General features: G+C 37.7%; 2 protein-coding genes across 2 annotated transcripts in view; both read left to right on the forward strand.

Moving 5' to 3' along the window:
• The window catches only part of LOC111438033 (dihydroorotate dehydrogenase (quinone), mitochondrial), a 12,784-nt gene extending 11,968 nt beyond the window's left edge, over positions 1-816 (forward strand). The window contains exon 11 of the mRNA XM_023075995.1: positions 401-816. Coding sequence (XP_022931763.1) covers positions 401-475 — 75 coding nt within the window. The 3' untranslated portion in view covers positions 476-816. The remainder of the gene's footprint in view (positions 1-400) is intronic.
• A 1,961-nt stretch (positions 817-2,777) lies between these two features.
• Positions 2,778-13,192, forward strand: LOC111438036 (sugar transporter ERD6-like 5). The gene is made up of 18 exons (XM_023075997.1): positions 2,778-3,088; positions 3,339-3,401; positions 8,152-8,241; positions 8,344-8,403; positions 8,929-8,994; positions 9,087-9,152; positions 9,906-9,981; positions 10,069-10,133; positions 10,205-10,297; positions 10,393-10,473; positions 10,569-10,653; positions 11,043-11,086; positions 11,170-11,232; positions 11,314-11,373; positions 11,656-11,709; positions 11,832-11,891; positions 12,746-12,860; positions 12,942-13,192. Exons 1-18 carry the CDS (start codon positions 2,942-2,944, stop codon positions 13,070-13,072), a joined length of 1,419 nt encoding a protein of 472 aa, XP_022931765.1. The 5' UTR covers positions 2,778-2,941; the 3' UTR covers positions 13,073-13,192.
• The last annotated feature ends 2,818 nt before the right edge of the window (positions 13,193-16,010 follow it).

Here is a 16,010-nt window from a genome sequence, read left to right on the forward strand (position 1 = left end):
AAAAAAAAAAAAAAAAAAAAAAAAAAAAAAAAAAAAAAAAAAAAAAAAAAGCCTCAAATCTGTATTTTGCCTTTTAAAATGTTGTTGTTACGTAGTTTTGCATTGGTCGGGTTGGTGGCTTTCGATCCCGGTTATGAAATAAAGGAAAAAACAAAGAAAAGAAATGTTGTATTTAGCCTTTTAAAACATTGTTCTTATGTAGTTTTGCATTGTTTAAAAAAGAAGCTAATACAATCTCAAAGCTTTTGCCTCACCTGGACGAGAAGAAAAGCCTCAAAGTTGTATTTTTAGCCTTCTAAAACATTGTTCTTATGTAATTTTTCATTGCTTGGTTTGGTGGCTTTGAAAGGAAAAGAAGCTATATATTATGGTAAATTGTTTTTATGTTCTTTTTTTGTAGAGTGAACTTGCTGAATGCTTAGAAAGAGATGGTTTCAAGTCTGTCCAAGAAGCCGTTGGTGCAGACTGCACCTAACAGCATTGTGCAGTTTCTTTGTGGGCTGAAGAAGATAAATACATTCATTCAAAAGGTTTTGCCAATGGACTTTTGGTTTTCTTTGCCCATTTTTCAGAATTTTATACAAACTCCACTTCGTAGGCTGATTTCCCTTCAAGCTTTCTCAGTTATTATCATTATTATTATTATGAGAGGTTGGCTATCAACCTGTTCTTGAGCTTAGAACATCATCTATATCAATGACTAATAGTTATGGCTGTAAATTTTAACAACTTTGCGAATAAGACTTTTGAACAGGGTGCAGGGATTCAAATTTTCGGTCTCTGCAGATAAGTAATATCTTGTCCAATCGAATTATACTTGCTTTCCAATTACATTTTTTAGTCGTTTGTTCGGGTTAGGCCCTTGTTAAGATCTGTCTTTTGATATTATTCAGCTGTAATAGCCCAAGCCCAGCCCACCGCTAATAAGTATTATTCCGTTGTAAAATGTGTTTGTTAGGAAGAGGTTTCCACATACCCTTATAAGGGGTGTTTCGTCTTCCTTCCCAACCGATGTGGGATTTCACAATCCACCCCCTTTGGGGCCAGCGTCCTCGCTGGCACATCGCTCGGTGTCTGGCTTTGGTACCATTTGTGACGACTCAAGTCCATCGCTAGCAAATATTGTCCTCTTTGGGCATTCCCTTTTGGGCTTTCCCTCAGAGTTTTTAAAACATGTATGTTAGGGAGAGGTTTCTACACCCTTATAAAGGGTGTTTCGTTCTCCTCCCCAACCGATATGAGATCTCACAATCCACCCCTTTTAAGATTTAGCGTCTTTGTTGACACTCGTTCCTCTCATCAATCGACGTGGGATCTCACATCAGCTGTGTTCTTTACATGAGGCATGTAGATCTCTTTTCAAGTTTGTGGGATTTCTACAGCTTTTATGACTATAGTCATGGAGCTTTGCATTAGCTGCATTGATAGAAATTATTGTGTGTTTGGTTAGAGCACTAAGATTCTTTTGTTGAAGATGAATTTTGAATAAATTATTCCGCCCTTTTTGTTAGATCTTTGTTAAGAAACAAAGCAACATAGAGTTGAATCTGGTACATTAGTTCATATTTTGGATGGCTTATCAATTGTGTTGTTAGGCCTATTTCTAGTAGTAGCAAGCTGTCCAAATGTGTGAACCGTAACTTTTGGGAATTCGATTCGACAAACCTATTGAAAAATAAGACCTTTAAATTTAAATATCTTAGAACTCTAGAATGATAAGGAATCACCTTAGTTGTGTTGCAAAATGTGGACAAAAGACATGTGATTGAATGATTTGTCGAAATCATTATCAATCTACAAGTGTTCTATAATTGAAGACAGCTATTGATGTTTTTTTCTTCTTCGATATGGACGTGATATTGAAATTCTTAAAATGGATGATAAAGCCAAAAATCTCAACCAAGTACTTACTTCGGTATTGGGTTGAAGATAATATGCGAACATCGTTAAATAATTGATTTATTAAACAAAGCTTGAATTATTTCTTTGTACGGCATGGTTGAATATACGTAACTCATTTTCTAAGGACAAAATATGTAGTCGGTTTAACTCAAAATTACATTATTTATATGCTTTCAAATATTGAGTTCGTTGAACTAAAAAAACACCATCGATCTTGCAGTAAAAATAATCATGATGAATAGAGTTAAAATCTGTCGGTTATCCAAACGTTGATTTTACCTATAAAAAAATTACCATAGAGAACAATATTGTGAAAACTCAAAATTGTCGGTTATCCGAACGTTGATTTTACCTATAAAAAAATTACCATAGAGAACAATATTATGAAAACTCAAAATTGTCGAAGAAACACTTGAATAAATTAGATAATTGTTATCCATTTTTATTTTCAAAAATATAAAAACTTGTGGGAGTACAATATTAAATTAGTTACTTTATAAAACTACGAATATTTTATTAAAATAATTTTTTTTATTACATTTTAACGTATAAATAAAATAATAAAACAATGTTCATTTCTACATTTTACTTGAAATAATATATCGATAATATTTTTATGACATGAAATGCCACACTTAATTATGAACGCCATAACCTGATTTTTATGAATTATTTTAAAGACACAATTTAATACAAATACAATATTTCACCTCAGACCGAGATGGTTAGTCGGTGTTTCGAAAAACTACCTTAGAAAGACACGGAGCCGATGTAACCGAATAGAAGTACCAAAAAAAAAAAAAAAATAATAAAAAAAAAAATATATATATATATATATATATAATATAAACAGATCTGAAAGAGCATCTGTGTGGAACCTAATTACATTAGTGTTAGATTTCCAAAATAGTAAACAACAGTCCATATTTTTTCAACTGCCACCGGCGATTGACAGAGTTGCCTTCCTTGGCCCTCCCTCGGATATGCAGTTTCTTTGATTCCTCCTCCTCTTTCTCCTCTTCTGCACAGAGCATCTAAAATGGGCAAACACAGCGACCAGAACGCCGCGCTGTGTCCTCTAATCGAACCCAATAATCATGACTCCCACGCCGTCTCCACCGCCTCCTTCGCCCTCATTCTCAGCACTTTGGTTTCTGTATCTGGCTCATACGTCTTCGGCACTGCCGTAAGTGTTTTTTCAGAACTCCTCCTCAGTTTAGCTATGCCGTTGAGGCAATCTTCAATTCCTATTGCTGCCTTTTGATGTGAACTGAACAAATGGATTGTAACTAAATTGTTAGGTGCTTTCGATTTGAATGTTTAGGGTAAGTTTGGGATGAGTTTTGGAAGGGGAAAACTGCTTTTCATTGTGGTCTCCAAATTCACCCATAGTTCTGAGTGATTTTAAAATAATGTTTTGTGATGCTTTTTCTCAGATTGGATATTCATCACCTTCTCAGTCTGGAATCATGACCGACCTGGCTCTTACCGTAGCAGAGGTGAATGAAAATTACAGATTCTGATTGTCTTCAATGTATGATCACATGTGCTTAATTTCAGTTATGTAATTAGTGTTTGGTTCCATAGGTATGATATTAGCCATAGTTCTGAGATCCCACATTGGTTGGAGAGGAGAACGAAACATTCTTTGCAAGGGTGTGGAAACCTCTCCCTAGTAACCGTTTTAAAACCTTGAGGGGAAGCCCAAAGAAGACAGTATTTACTAGCAATGGGCTTGAGCGGTTACAAATGGTATCAGAGTTAGACACCGGGTGATGTGCCAGCGAGGAGGCTGAGCCCCGAAGGGGGGTGGACACAAGGTGGTGTGCCAGCAAGGACGCTGGGCACCGAACGAGGGTGGATTGAGGGGTCCCACATCAATTGGAGAATGGAACAAGTGCCAACGATGACACTGGCCCCAAAAAGGGGTGGATTGGAACAAGTGCCAACGAGGACGCTGGCCCCAAAAAGGGGTGGATTTTTGAACACAACTCTCTGTGGAAAACACTCGCATACTTTATTAAGGCCAATCGAGGAGAGAATACAAGACATTTTGTAGGATACTTGCTCGAGATTTCTTGGGATTAAAAACTAGGTAGGGTGGAGGGGTATTTATACTAGACCTAACAAATCTAAATCTTTTTCCTAATATATCTAGGTATCTTTCCTAAAATCTCTACTAAAATATACAATGGGCTCGTACAATTATTGGGCTTGACTCTATTTCGCTGGTGATGATATTTTAACACTCCCCCTCAGCACTAGTTCTCAACCGCGGCACCATGTTGAGCTGACAACAAAGCTCTCATGTTAACCCTTTATAAACAAGTCTGCCACTTGGTCATCCGTATTCTTCCTTCATCGCTTTCTGCCAAGCTGAGTTTTGTGATTCATATGTCTCTGGCTCATTAACACCGTCTTCTACAATAGTTGTGTTTGCATACTTGGGATTTGGCCTTCGGATTCTATTTGATCGCCTAAGTTGTTGATGTGTCGTTTCATTTTTATCAGATTTGCTTGATTGAAGCACTTCTTGCTCGTCAATATTAATGTCACTTGGATCTTCAGGCGCATCAACATTTAACTGAATTTGCGTAATTTGTTCCCCATCTTCTGTTGTAAATTTTCTTCGATGTTGTTTGAATCTGGTAAGACTTTCTTCTCCAAGGACCACCATGAAGATGATTCATCAAAAACTACATCCCTTGATGTATAATATTTTCCACTTGTTGGATCACAACACTTCCACCCTTTCCTTTGATTGTCATATCCAACAAATATACACTTGACTACTTTCTTGTCAAACTTGCTACGTAAATGGTTAGTCACAAATACATAACAAACACAACCAAATACTCAGAAGTAACTAACTGTAGGTTTCATGTCCCATAGTATCTCAAACGGTGAGACGAATCCTAGCTTTGGTTGGGGAAGTTTGTTGATCACATGGGCAGCAGTTCACATAGCTTCAGCCCAAAATCTTCCTGGAACATTTTTTGTGTTTAACATGCTTCGATAGATTTCTGCAAGGTGTATATTCTTTCTTTCTGCTACACCATTTTGTTGTGGCGTGTTGGCACATGTAAACTGGCGTCGTATCCCACACTCGTGTAAATATTGATCAAACTCATCTGACGTGTATTATCCCCTATTGTCTGAACGTAGCAACGAATCTTCACTCCTACTTCTCCTTCGATCATCATCTTGAATTCTTGAAATTTTGAGAACGTGTCGGACTTTTCTTTCATAAAGAAAATCCACACATATCTTGAGTAGTCATCAATAAACGTCACCATATACCGCATTCCGCTGATCGATACTTGTTTGACTGGACCGAACAAATCAGACTGAATCAACTCTAATGGTTTCTTTGCTTTGAAATTTGACTCTTTGTATAGTAATCGATGAGCTTTACCATATTGGCATCCAGCGCAAACGTCTGTTTTGACTTCAAGTTGAGGTAGACCTTTGAGCATGGATTTCTCCATAATCAGCTTCAACGTGTGGTAGCTAACATGTCCCAATCTTGCATGCCATAAATCTATTGTCTCATTCTTCCGGGTCTTGTCAACATAGGCAGTCTCTGCAGATAGGACGTAAACGGAATCCAGTCTTCGTTCTTCCATTGTTGGCTTTCCTAATATCTTAACATCTTCATAAACTTTCACATCTTCCGACCCAAACAAGACGTAGTTTCCTGATGTTGTTAGTTGTGATACTGACAACAAGTTCTTCTTTATACCCGGTACATGATAAACATTATGTAGTGACACTGTATCGGATTTACTGCCAAGCATGATTGTCGTATTGCCGATCTGAGCAATTGAGAACGGTGTGTTATTTGTTGTGCGTACCATACAGCTTCCTTTGTACTCTTTCTTGTCTTGCAATTTACTCTGATCGCCAGTCATATGGTTTGAGCATCCTGAATCAACGATCCAATCATTCTCATAATTGATATGGTCTCCCATTGTCGCTATGAGTGCTAGCTCGTTTTCTTCTATGACATATAGTACCTCTGCATCCCATTCCTCCTCCATCTCCATGTTGGAGGATGCCACATTGCTTTCGAAATTTTTTTTCTTGGACCAACAATATCTGGACATGTGGCCCTTCTTCCCGCAATTGTAGCAATTACCTTCCAATCTCTTTCCTTGAGAACTCTTGTTGTCATTCTTTTGAGCTCTCTCAGGTTGTGCAGTTCTTTGATAACTTCTTCTTTTGTCACTGTTTTTGTATCGACGTTTGGTAAATGACTTATTATTGCTCCAACTTTCACTTGTGTAGAGTGCTTCTTCTTCACCCTTCAATATGATGTCTCCCATTTGTTTAGCCATGGCTTCTTGGCTGGCTAACAAATTTTCAAACTCTACAAGTGATGGTTGAGTGGGCCATCCTTGTACAGCAATAATGAAGCTTCTATATTCTGGTCGCAATCTGTGGATAATGATCCTCCTCATTCGATCTTCTCCAATTACAGACTTCAGTTCTAGTTTAGTAATCTCTCGGCAAATCGTCTTGACTTTGTGGAAGTATTGAGCAATCATCGATATACGTTGTGAAATTGATAACATCTCGTTTACCAGAAGTTGTAGCCTCGTATCGTTCTTCTTTGAGAACAACATCATGAACGTGTCTCATGCTTCTTTCGGTGTCTTGTCATCCCAAATATGTTCTAACATCTCTTCTTCGATTGTGGTCTTCAAGACAAACATTGCTTTTCCTGCTTTGATTCTCCATTTGTGCAAGGCGCCGTTAGAATCCTCTTCTGGCAGCGTAGTTTCACTCCCGTCAACGACCTCCCAAAGGTCCGTCCTTGTAAATAGGACATCATGCATGTTGCCCACGTGTTGTAGTTGTTGTTGAGTTTCTTGATTCCTCCTACGATTTGGAAGCCACCCATCGTGTTGGCAATACCTCAGTAATACCAAACAAGCCTTTTCGGCACAAAACTTGCAGAGTCACCGACTACTCACGACACAAAGAAACTCACTCACTAATAATCTCAAGAATCGTTTTTGATGGGGAAGATCAGACAGCGCTGCAACCACAGAGCATACTAAGAATTTCAAGAGATTAGACAACCTACACTAACTTCGCTCTGACACCAGATTGTTGAACACAACTCTCTGTGGGAAACACTCGCACACTTTATTAAGACCAATCGAGTAGAGAATACAAGACCTTTGTAGAATACTACTACTTTGAATTGCTTGAAATCGGTAGAGTGGAGGCTATACCCTAAGCAATCTAGACCTAACAAATCTAAATCTTTTTCCTAAAATATCTAGATCTCTTTCCTAAAATATATCTTTCCTAAAATCTCTGCTAAAATATACAATGACTCGTACAATTATTGGGCTTGACTCTATTGGGCTAGATATTTTAACACACCTCTCCTTAGTAGACCCGTTTTAAAACCTTGAGGGGAAGCCTAGAAGGGAAAACCCAAAGAAGACAATATTTGCTAACAATGGGCTTGAGCTGTTACAAATGGTATCAGAGTCAAACACCGAGTGATGTGCCAGCGAAGAGGCTGAGACCCGAAGGGGGGTGGACACGAGGTGGTGTGCTAACAAGGACGCTGGGCACCGAAGGAGGGTGGATTGAGGGGTCCCACATCAATTGGAGAATGGAACAAGTGCCAACGAGGACGCTGGTCCCAAAGAGGGGTGAATTGTGAGATTTCACATCGGTTGGAGAGTGTTGAGATATGATTCAAAGTATTCAAAACTGAGATATGATATGATTCAAAGTATTCAAAGTACCAAGATTTTAGGAGGTTGTTAGTAGATTTGAATTTATTTAGGATTACTATTTCTGGTTAGGGTATGAGCCTATAAATATTGGAATTATGTAACTCTTTAATCATGGAGTGAGAAAACAATAATAAAGCACGACAACTTTGATCTATTTTATCTTTTCCTATCTATTTCAATATTCCTTTCCTAACAGAGAAGAGAACAAGACATTCTTTATAAGGGTGTAGAAACCTCTCCCTAGCAAACGCGTTTTAAAAGCTTAAGAGAGGTTGAGAAGAGAAAATCTAAGGAGGACAATATTTGCTAGCGGTGGACTTGGGTTGTTACAATAGAGTAAATCCAAGGTTTAGAGGTTCAATTACATGTTCATTTTATGAATTTTGAGAATTGTGTAATAGGTTCCAAACTTAAGTGTCTAATAGATCCTAAACTTTACCGGGTTCATTCTCTATCAAAGTTCTCAATTTGTTATTTGATGATTGTACAGTATTCAGTCTTTGGTTCAATATTGACAATTGGAGCAATAGTTGGCGCTATTGTGAGTGGAAAACTGGCAGATTATATTGGTAGAAGGGGTGTAAGTTTATTCGTTCCTTTTTTTTTTTCCCTCAAAATCATTTTTGGCAATTTCGAGCTTTCAATAAACTCCTTTGATCTTTTTCCCTTGTTTTCTGAGCAGACAATGGGCTTTGCAGAAATCTTTTGCTTATTGGGGTGGCTTCTTATAGCATTCTCTAAGGTCAGTTTGAATCTTTTATCATATGATTGAGATAGTTAAAGTATCTCTAAGTCTTCAAAATCAACCAAACAAAAAATGTCTGCTTTGGCCCGTTACGTATCGCTGTCAGTTTGACGCGTTTTAAATCCTGGTGTGGAAGCTCGAAGGGAAAGTCCAAAGAAGAAAATATCTACTAAGGGTGGATTGTGAGATCCACGTTGGTTGGAGAGGGGGAACAAAGCATTCCTTACAAGGGTGTGGAAGCCTCTCCCTAACAAACACGTTTTAAAACTGTGAGGCTGACGACAATACGTAACAGGTTAAAACAGATAATATCTGCTAGCGGTGAGCCGTGGACTTGGGCTGTTACAAGAATCACTTTTTGTTTGGAGACTTACAGAGACTTTAAAGTCTAGTTTTCAAGAGCAGTGATTTTGAAATGGTTAAAATTATGTGAATTATTTTGTAGACACTTTTTCCATATTGTTGTTAAATTGAACAAAAGAACCTCACTTGACTTGTTCAATTGGTGCTGACTACTGGTAGACTGCTTGGTGGTTGGATTTAGGACGAATGCTAGTAGGATTCGGAATGGGAGTTATCTCTTACGTGGTATATGTTGCAACAATTCCAACTCTATCATTTACAATATCTCAAATGTTGACATATATAAAGAAAAGCTTATGTATGACCTGATCCAACAGGTTCCTATCTTTATAGCAGAGATAACACCCAAACAACTTCGAGGAGCATTTACAACAGTTCATCAGGTAAAATGCAAATGATCATGAATTTAGTGTATGTTGGAATTTTTGCAAGTTTTTTTAAATTAATTTTTTTTTTATGGACAACCATTTTGTAACAGTTCGAGCTCACCGCTAGCCGATACTGTCCTATTTGGGTTTTCCCTTTTAGGCTTTCCCTCAAGATTTTTAAAACGCGTCTACTAGGGAGAGGTTTTCACACCCTTGTAAGAAATGTTTCGTTCTCTCCTCCCACCAACGTGGGATCTCACAATCGACCCCATTTGGGCCATTCCCCCCTCCAACCAATGCGAGATCTCACAATCCACCCCCTTGGGTCGTTCCCCCCTCCAACTAATGTGGGATCTCACAATCCACCCCCCTTGGGGGCTAGCGTCCTCGCTAGCATACCGCCTGATCACTAGCTCTGATACCATTTGTAACAGCTCACGCCCTCCATTAGCAGATATTGTTCTCTTTGAACTTTCTCTTTCGGGCTTTCTCTCAAGGTTTTTAAATTGCGTCTACTAGGGAGAGGTTTCCACACCCTTAGAAGGAATGTTTTGTTCCTCCTTCCTCCAACGTGGGATCTCACTCACACACATTTAGTGAGAAATAAGTTATGTAGCAAAATCTAGTTGGTTTGAAGTTTTGCATTCAGGTTACAAAATTTCCAACTCTCACTTCAATTGTTACAAAAAATAAAAAACAATCAAACAAATAGAAAAATGTCAACAACATTCTCAATATCCATAATATCTTACAATGTTGATTGTACAGTTGATGATATGCTTTGGTGTTTCACTGACATGGTTGATTGGAGTTTTTGTGAACTGGAGGACTCTTGCTCTAATTGGTAGCGTTTCTGTTTGCATGATTTTGAGACTTAAAACGAAGATGGTATAAGGGAAGGTGGTTTCTCATTATTTTGATTGTGCTGCAGGAGCGATTCCATGCCTAATACAACTCGTAGGACTTCCTTTCACTCCAGAGTCTCCGAGATGGCTTGTATGTGACACTGTCAACTATTTTATCAGCAATCTTTCAAACAAATCTAATCAAGAAAGTATTGTTTGTAGGCGAAGAACGACCAAGGGTTAGCTTGCGAAGCGGCTCTCCAACGGCTAAGGGGGCAGAGTAAAGATATTTCTGCAGAATTGTTCGAGATTCAAGTATATTTTTTATTATCCTTTTTAGTTCTAGTTTTTTATTTTTCTTCTTTGTATTAAACAATGGCTTCCTATGTGTTTGTTTCCTAACCTTGAAGGAATACACAGAATTGCTTAAACAGTTTCGTGAACCAAGTGTTCTTGATTTATTCCGAAGGCAATATGCTCGTTCCCTCATTGTGAGCCTTCAAGTTTGAGCTTAATCATGAAGTTTTTAATAGAACATAATTCTTTGTCCTTTGTCTTTATGGTGACTTTAACCCATTTGTGCCAGGCAGGAGTTGGCCTTATGGCACTGCAACAATTTGGAGGGGTTAATGGCATTGGATTCTACGTAAAATCTTTATTCACTTTGGCTGGTATGAAAAAACCCGAACATTATAGATGGTTATATCTGTTAAAGCTATATATACTAAATTGAAACCATATATATACCCCTTAGCCAGTGCTTTGAGGATGCACTTTTCTATTCTCTATATTCTATCCGTACATATCTGAAGTCATCAATACTCTATCCGTACATATCTGAAGTCATCAATACAAAACCTTTAGCTAATATTCTTCCTTGCATTTTCTCTCTCCTGTTCTTTGTGTTTCATCCGGATCAAGTGTGTGCGTTGTTGTGTTCTCTCTCCTATTTTTTGTGTTTCATCTGGATCGAGTGTGTGAGTTGTTGTGCGATTGTAACACTTTTAATAAATAAAGATTGGGTGAGCTGAAACAAGTAAAATCCTCTGGATTCTGACAGGGTTTTCGGGAAATATTGGGAGTATAGCATTGGCTGCTGTTCAGGTTTTTCTATCGCATTATACGCATTCCCGAAACGTAATTGCAAGAACCCTCTTTTTATGTCATTATCCGCTATGATTTTACAGATACCAATGACTGCTCTTGGTGTAGTTTTGATGGATGTATCAGGGCGACGACCGCTTTTGATGGTATGAAATGCTATGCAAGTTTACATTGCTTAGAATGGTATGAAGTCGCTAACAAGCTAATGAAACTTTGAATTCAATCAGATTTCTGCAGCAGGAACTTGCTTGGGGTGTTTATGTGTGGCATTATCCTTCCTCTTTAAGGTTTACTTCTAGCTTCTATCTGAAATTGAATCCGGTTGGTGTTGAGAATTGTTGGGAGGGAGGTCCCACATTGGCTAATTTAGGGAATGATCATGGGTTTATAAGTAAGGAATACATCTCCATTAGTACGAGGCATTCTGGGGAAGCCCAAAGCAAAACCATGGGAGCTTATACTCAAAGTGGACAATATCATACCATTGTGGAGAGTCGTTATTCGTAACAGTCGGGATGGGAGCTTTCTGATTCATCATCATATTCTAAAAGATCCATGATTTCGTGCAGGATCTCCAACTATGGCAATCTGGCTCTCCCATGTTGGCACTTTTCGGTGTACTGGTAATGTTGAATAAAACATTGAATAATGAATTGACCATATTTGTTTACAATCTTGCAGTAGACTTTCCTTTGCCTCTTCTACTTAAAAAATTGAGTCATTTTGGTAATTTTGCTACAAACAGGCGTTCTCGGGATCTTTCTCGTTGGGCATGGGAGCAATTCCTTGGGTCATAATGTCAGAGGTATGAGTTTAGAAACTTTATTAGGGATAGCCCTTTTTACATCATTACATATGGAGTTAAAAGCATGAAGTTGCAAAACTCTTCTCTTTAACTACTCATCTGAGATCTCAAATCGGTTGGGGAGGAGAACGAAACATTGTTTATAAGGGTGTGGAAATCTCTCCCTAGCAGACGCATTTTAAAATCTTGAGGGGAATTCCTAAAAGGAAAGCCCAAAGAAAACAATATTTGCTAGTGGTGTGCATGAGCTGTTACTAATGTTACAAAGGGTATCAGAGCCAGACATCGGACGATGTGCCAGCGAAGAGGCTAAGCTCCGAAGGGGGTGGAAACGAGGCGGTGTGCCAGCAAGGACGCTTAGTCCTGAAGGGGGGTGGATTGTGAGATCCCGCATTAGTTGGGGAGGAGAACGAAACATTCTTTATAAGGGTATGGAAACCACTCCCTAGCAAATGCGTTTTAAAACCTTGAGGGGAAGCCCGAAGGGGAAAGTCCAAAGAGGACAATATTTGCTAGCAATGGACTTGAGCGGTTACTAATGTTACAAATGGTACTAGAGCCAGACATCGGGCGATGTGTCAACGCTGAGCCCCGAAGGAGGGTGAAAACGAGGCGGTGTGCCAGTAAGGATACTGGGCCCCGAAGGGGGGTGGATTGTGAGATCCCATATCGGTTGGGGAGGAGAACAAAACATTGTTTATAAGAGTGTGAAAACCTCACCCTAGCATATGCGTTTTTTTAAAACTTTGGAGGGAAGCCCGAAAGGAAAAACTCAAAGAAGACAATGTCTGCTAGTGAAAAGTTTAGAGTCGTTTTTAAACCAAACTAACACAAGGTTTCATCTTCTACTTCAGATATTTCCCATAAACATGAAGGGTTTGGCAGGGAGCTTAGTTACTTTAGTGAGTTGGGTAGGTTCTTGGATTGTCTCCTACAGTTTCAACTTTCTTTTGAATTGGAGCTCTACAGGTAAATAAAAACTCATCTCTTGAACATGTCGTATTGATTATGAATGGATGAGTAATTTGATGTTTGTGTTAACTTTGGAAGGTATCTTTTTCATATTCTCAACCGTGTGTGGCTTCACAGTTTTGTTTGTTGCCAAGTTTGTACCTGAAACAAAGGGTAGAACTTTGGAAGAAATTCAAGCTGCAATGAACCCTTTATCTACCAAAAATTGAACTTTTGTTGGTTCACTCAAGTAATTCAAATAACCCATCATTCTATTTCTTAGCGGATGTTCCTTTAGAATAATAATTCATGTAATTGTTATATGATTCATTGTCTAGTCTTATGCTTTATGGACGTTGTACTTTATTTGTAACGCTCCTAATTTTCTTACTTTGAAGTAGTGACATCACTACGTGCATGCCTTAAATATATATGCGGAATTTCAAATTAAACACTTTGAAATGTTCAAAACAAGAATTTGAAATAACATACTCTCTTAAAGTGAAAAATGAAATAAACCACCAATCAGCTACTAAATGAAATTTAATGCATACTACTTACCCTATCTTGACTTCCATTACCATTGCAGTATTTGTCGTCATTTGTGTACACCGGTAGCATATGTATAAGGAAAAAAAAAAAATGGTCAAAGTCAACCGAGGGGCAAATGAGTCATTTTGCCCCTCCCTCTATTGTAGGGGTCAAAGTGGAACCATAATAGTGGGTAGCAAAAGAAAAGGAAAGTTAGAAGGAAGGGTTGGGAGAATGAAGAAAGAGTCGCCGCTAAACTTTGACAAAAACTGAGAGAAGTCCGTTAGGTGAGTTTTGAAAACGAATATTTTTCAGATTTGAGACTAACCTTTACCGATCAAAACCTAATTCTTGGATATCTTCATCTAGGGAAGGTCTTCCATTGACTCCATGGCCGGAAATGCAAAGATCTGAGAGCTCTCCCAAGAACGATAAGGACGCTAACGGACCTCCTTTCGATGTTTGTAACTCGTTCCATAACGAAGAAAAAAAAAATACTAGAGCTCATGGTAATACAATCTACAACTTTGCAAAGGGATTGTGTTGATTTGAAAAAATGAATAGAAAAATAATAATAACCACTAATCTCATCATTAAAATTGTCCAAAATATTCTAACCAAAATAAAATTAAAAGAAAAAAAAATAGATAGATAAGAAAGAGGGGAAGATTTGGAAAAGAAAAATCAAATGAAAAAAAAAAACAAAATCAAATAGAAAAAAAATAAAATAGGAAGATTTGGAAAACAGATCAAAGGAAAAAAAAAAGAAATACAGAATTAGAAGAGAAAGAGTTATAGAAATTTTCAAATCAAAAGAGAGAAAAAAATACAGAGAATTGACATATAGGGTAAACATAATAAGAAGGAAACAAAGAAAAGAAAATAAAGGGAGCCAAGAAAGAAAAGAAGAATTCCAGATAAAAATAAAAGGGAAAAGTTGGAAGTAAGAATGAATGAGAATTGACCAATACTATAATTTTGAAGTAAGAATAATTAACCATTGGACAAGAATATCTCTCGACAAAAATTAAAAGCCAAAATAAAAGATTAGAATAAACATCAAAAGAGAAGGAAGTAGTCATTTAAAATAACTCCATCAAATACTATAAACAGGAATAATAGAAAATGAAATCTTAATAAAAATTAGAATATATATATAGATGGATGGATGTATATTATAACATTGCAAGATATGCTCATGGAAATTCTTTAATGCTCACATGAAGCCTAGCACATGAACCATTATAAGAGTTAGAGAATTGGACGTGAAATTGATGTTATAGATTCATATAGGTTGACTTGGATATAAAGGATAAAATCGAACTTTTATTAAGGATAAATTGGTGTCACCCGCCTAAGCTAATCAGGTAAGAGGCCTTATTATAGGATAGACTAAATTATATGAGTTATGATGATGTATGAACTATGTCGTATGATACCATATGTTAGTATAGGATGATGTATGAGTTATGATGATGTATGAGTTGTATCATATGATGTCGTATGTTAGTGTATGACGATATATGAGTTAGGATGATGTATGAGTTGTATCGTATGATGTCGTATACTAGTATATGATGATGTACGAGTTGTGATGATGTGTGAGTTATGATACTTGATGATGTGCGTAGTGCATATATATTTCGATGAATGACGTCCTTGATATGCTTGATGCACTTTATGACAATATGATGAGTATGATGATTGCGTGACGTTGACCTTAATATGATGATGTTTTCTATATTGGGCATGCTATACGATGATGAGTGCCATATTGCATCATGTCGTTAGATTGACATAGGACACAACCTTAAGAACATGAAAATGATATTAATATAAATATCCACGAGTATGTGTTACCTAGAGTAACAAAGAGATGAGACTAGAGGGGGTTGTGTCAGAAGAGACGTTATGATGGATTTAGAGGAATCTCATGCATATTATATGTCATAATCATAGAGCTACTTCCCCTAAAGATGGTGAGTGCGGACGCGCACAATATGATGATGAGTGCAAAAGCACATAGTATGATGATGAGTGCAAATACACACAACATGATGATGAGTGCGAATACACACTGCATGATGATGAGGGTGTTCATGAGGCGCATGACACTATGAGGTTCCGTTGACCTCCCGATGTTGCTACATATTAGCTTGACCAGAGGGTCCAGGGGGTGTGCGAGCGCCCTGAGGATTCACACTCGCACGTGTGAGTCGTGTGTAGGGAAGTACTACACATCCAATTTATCTGAGACTGGAGGCCACCCCTGTGATGTTAGAGATAGGTCTCTAAATCATGATTGCATGTGTTTGCATTTGCATGACCCCCTATAGTGGGGCCACTTACCGAGTATTCTTTGAAATACTCAGGCCATGTGCCACATTATTTTTCAAGTAAATGCAAGGCGTACTTGTACGGAGGACGGCGACATCGCGAGCAGAGACTGTGACAGGTGCATAGGGTAGACTCATTTTTAAATTCCTAGTCTTAGGTTAGAATAGGTTGTTTTGCATTTCATCATTTTAAATTATTTTGTATTTGTTTTTATTTTCTCTAAATTTCAGTATTTCGTATTTAAACACGCAAGACTATGATTGTGTTTTTCAGAGAAGAAGTTGTTTTAAGTGTTTTCGA

The sequence above is a fragment of the Cucurbita moschata genome, unplaced genomic scaffold (assembly GCF_002738365.1).
Source record: "Cucurbita moschata cultivar Rifu unplaced genomic scaffold, Cmos_1.0 Cmo_Scf00069, whole genome shotgun sequence".
Lineage (NCBI taxonomy): Eukaryota > Viridiplantae > Streptophyta > Magnoliopsida > Cucurbitales > Cucurbitaceae > Cucurbita > Cucurbita moschata.

What these genes read in the sequence shown, in the direction of transcription:
- LOC111438036 (XM_023075997.1), top strand. Translation starts at nt 2,942, where the DNA reads ATGGGCAAACACAGCGACCAGAACGCCGCGCTGTGTCCTCTAATCGAA. An exon ending in AATATGCTCGTTCCCTCATT is followed by an intron (nt 10,474 to 10,568) that starts GTGAGCCTTCAA and finishes CATTTGTGCCAG; the next exon opens with GCAGGAGTTGGCCTTATGGC. An exon ending in TTTGAATTGGAGCTCTACAG is followed by an intron (nt 12,861 to 12,941) that starts GTAAATAAAAAC and finishes TAACTTTGGAAG; the next exon opens with GTATCTTTTTCATATTCTCA.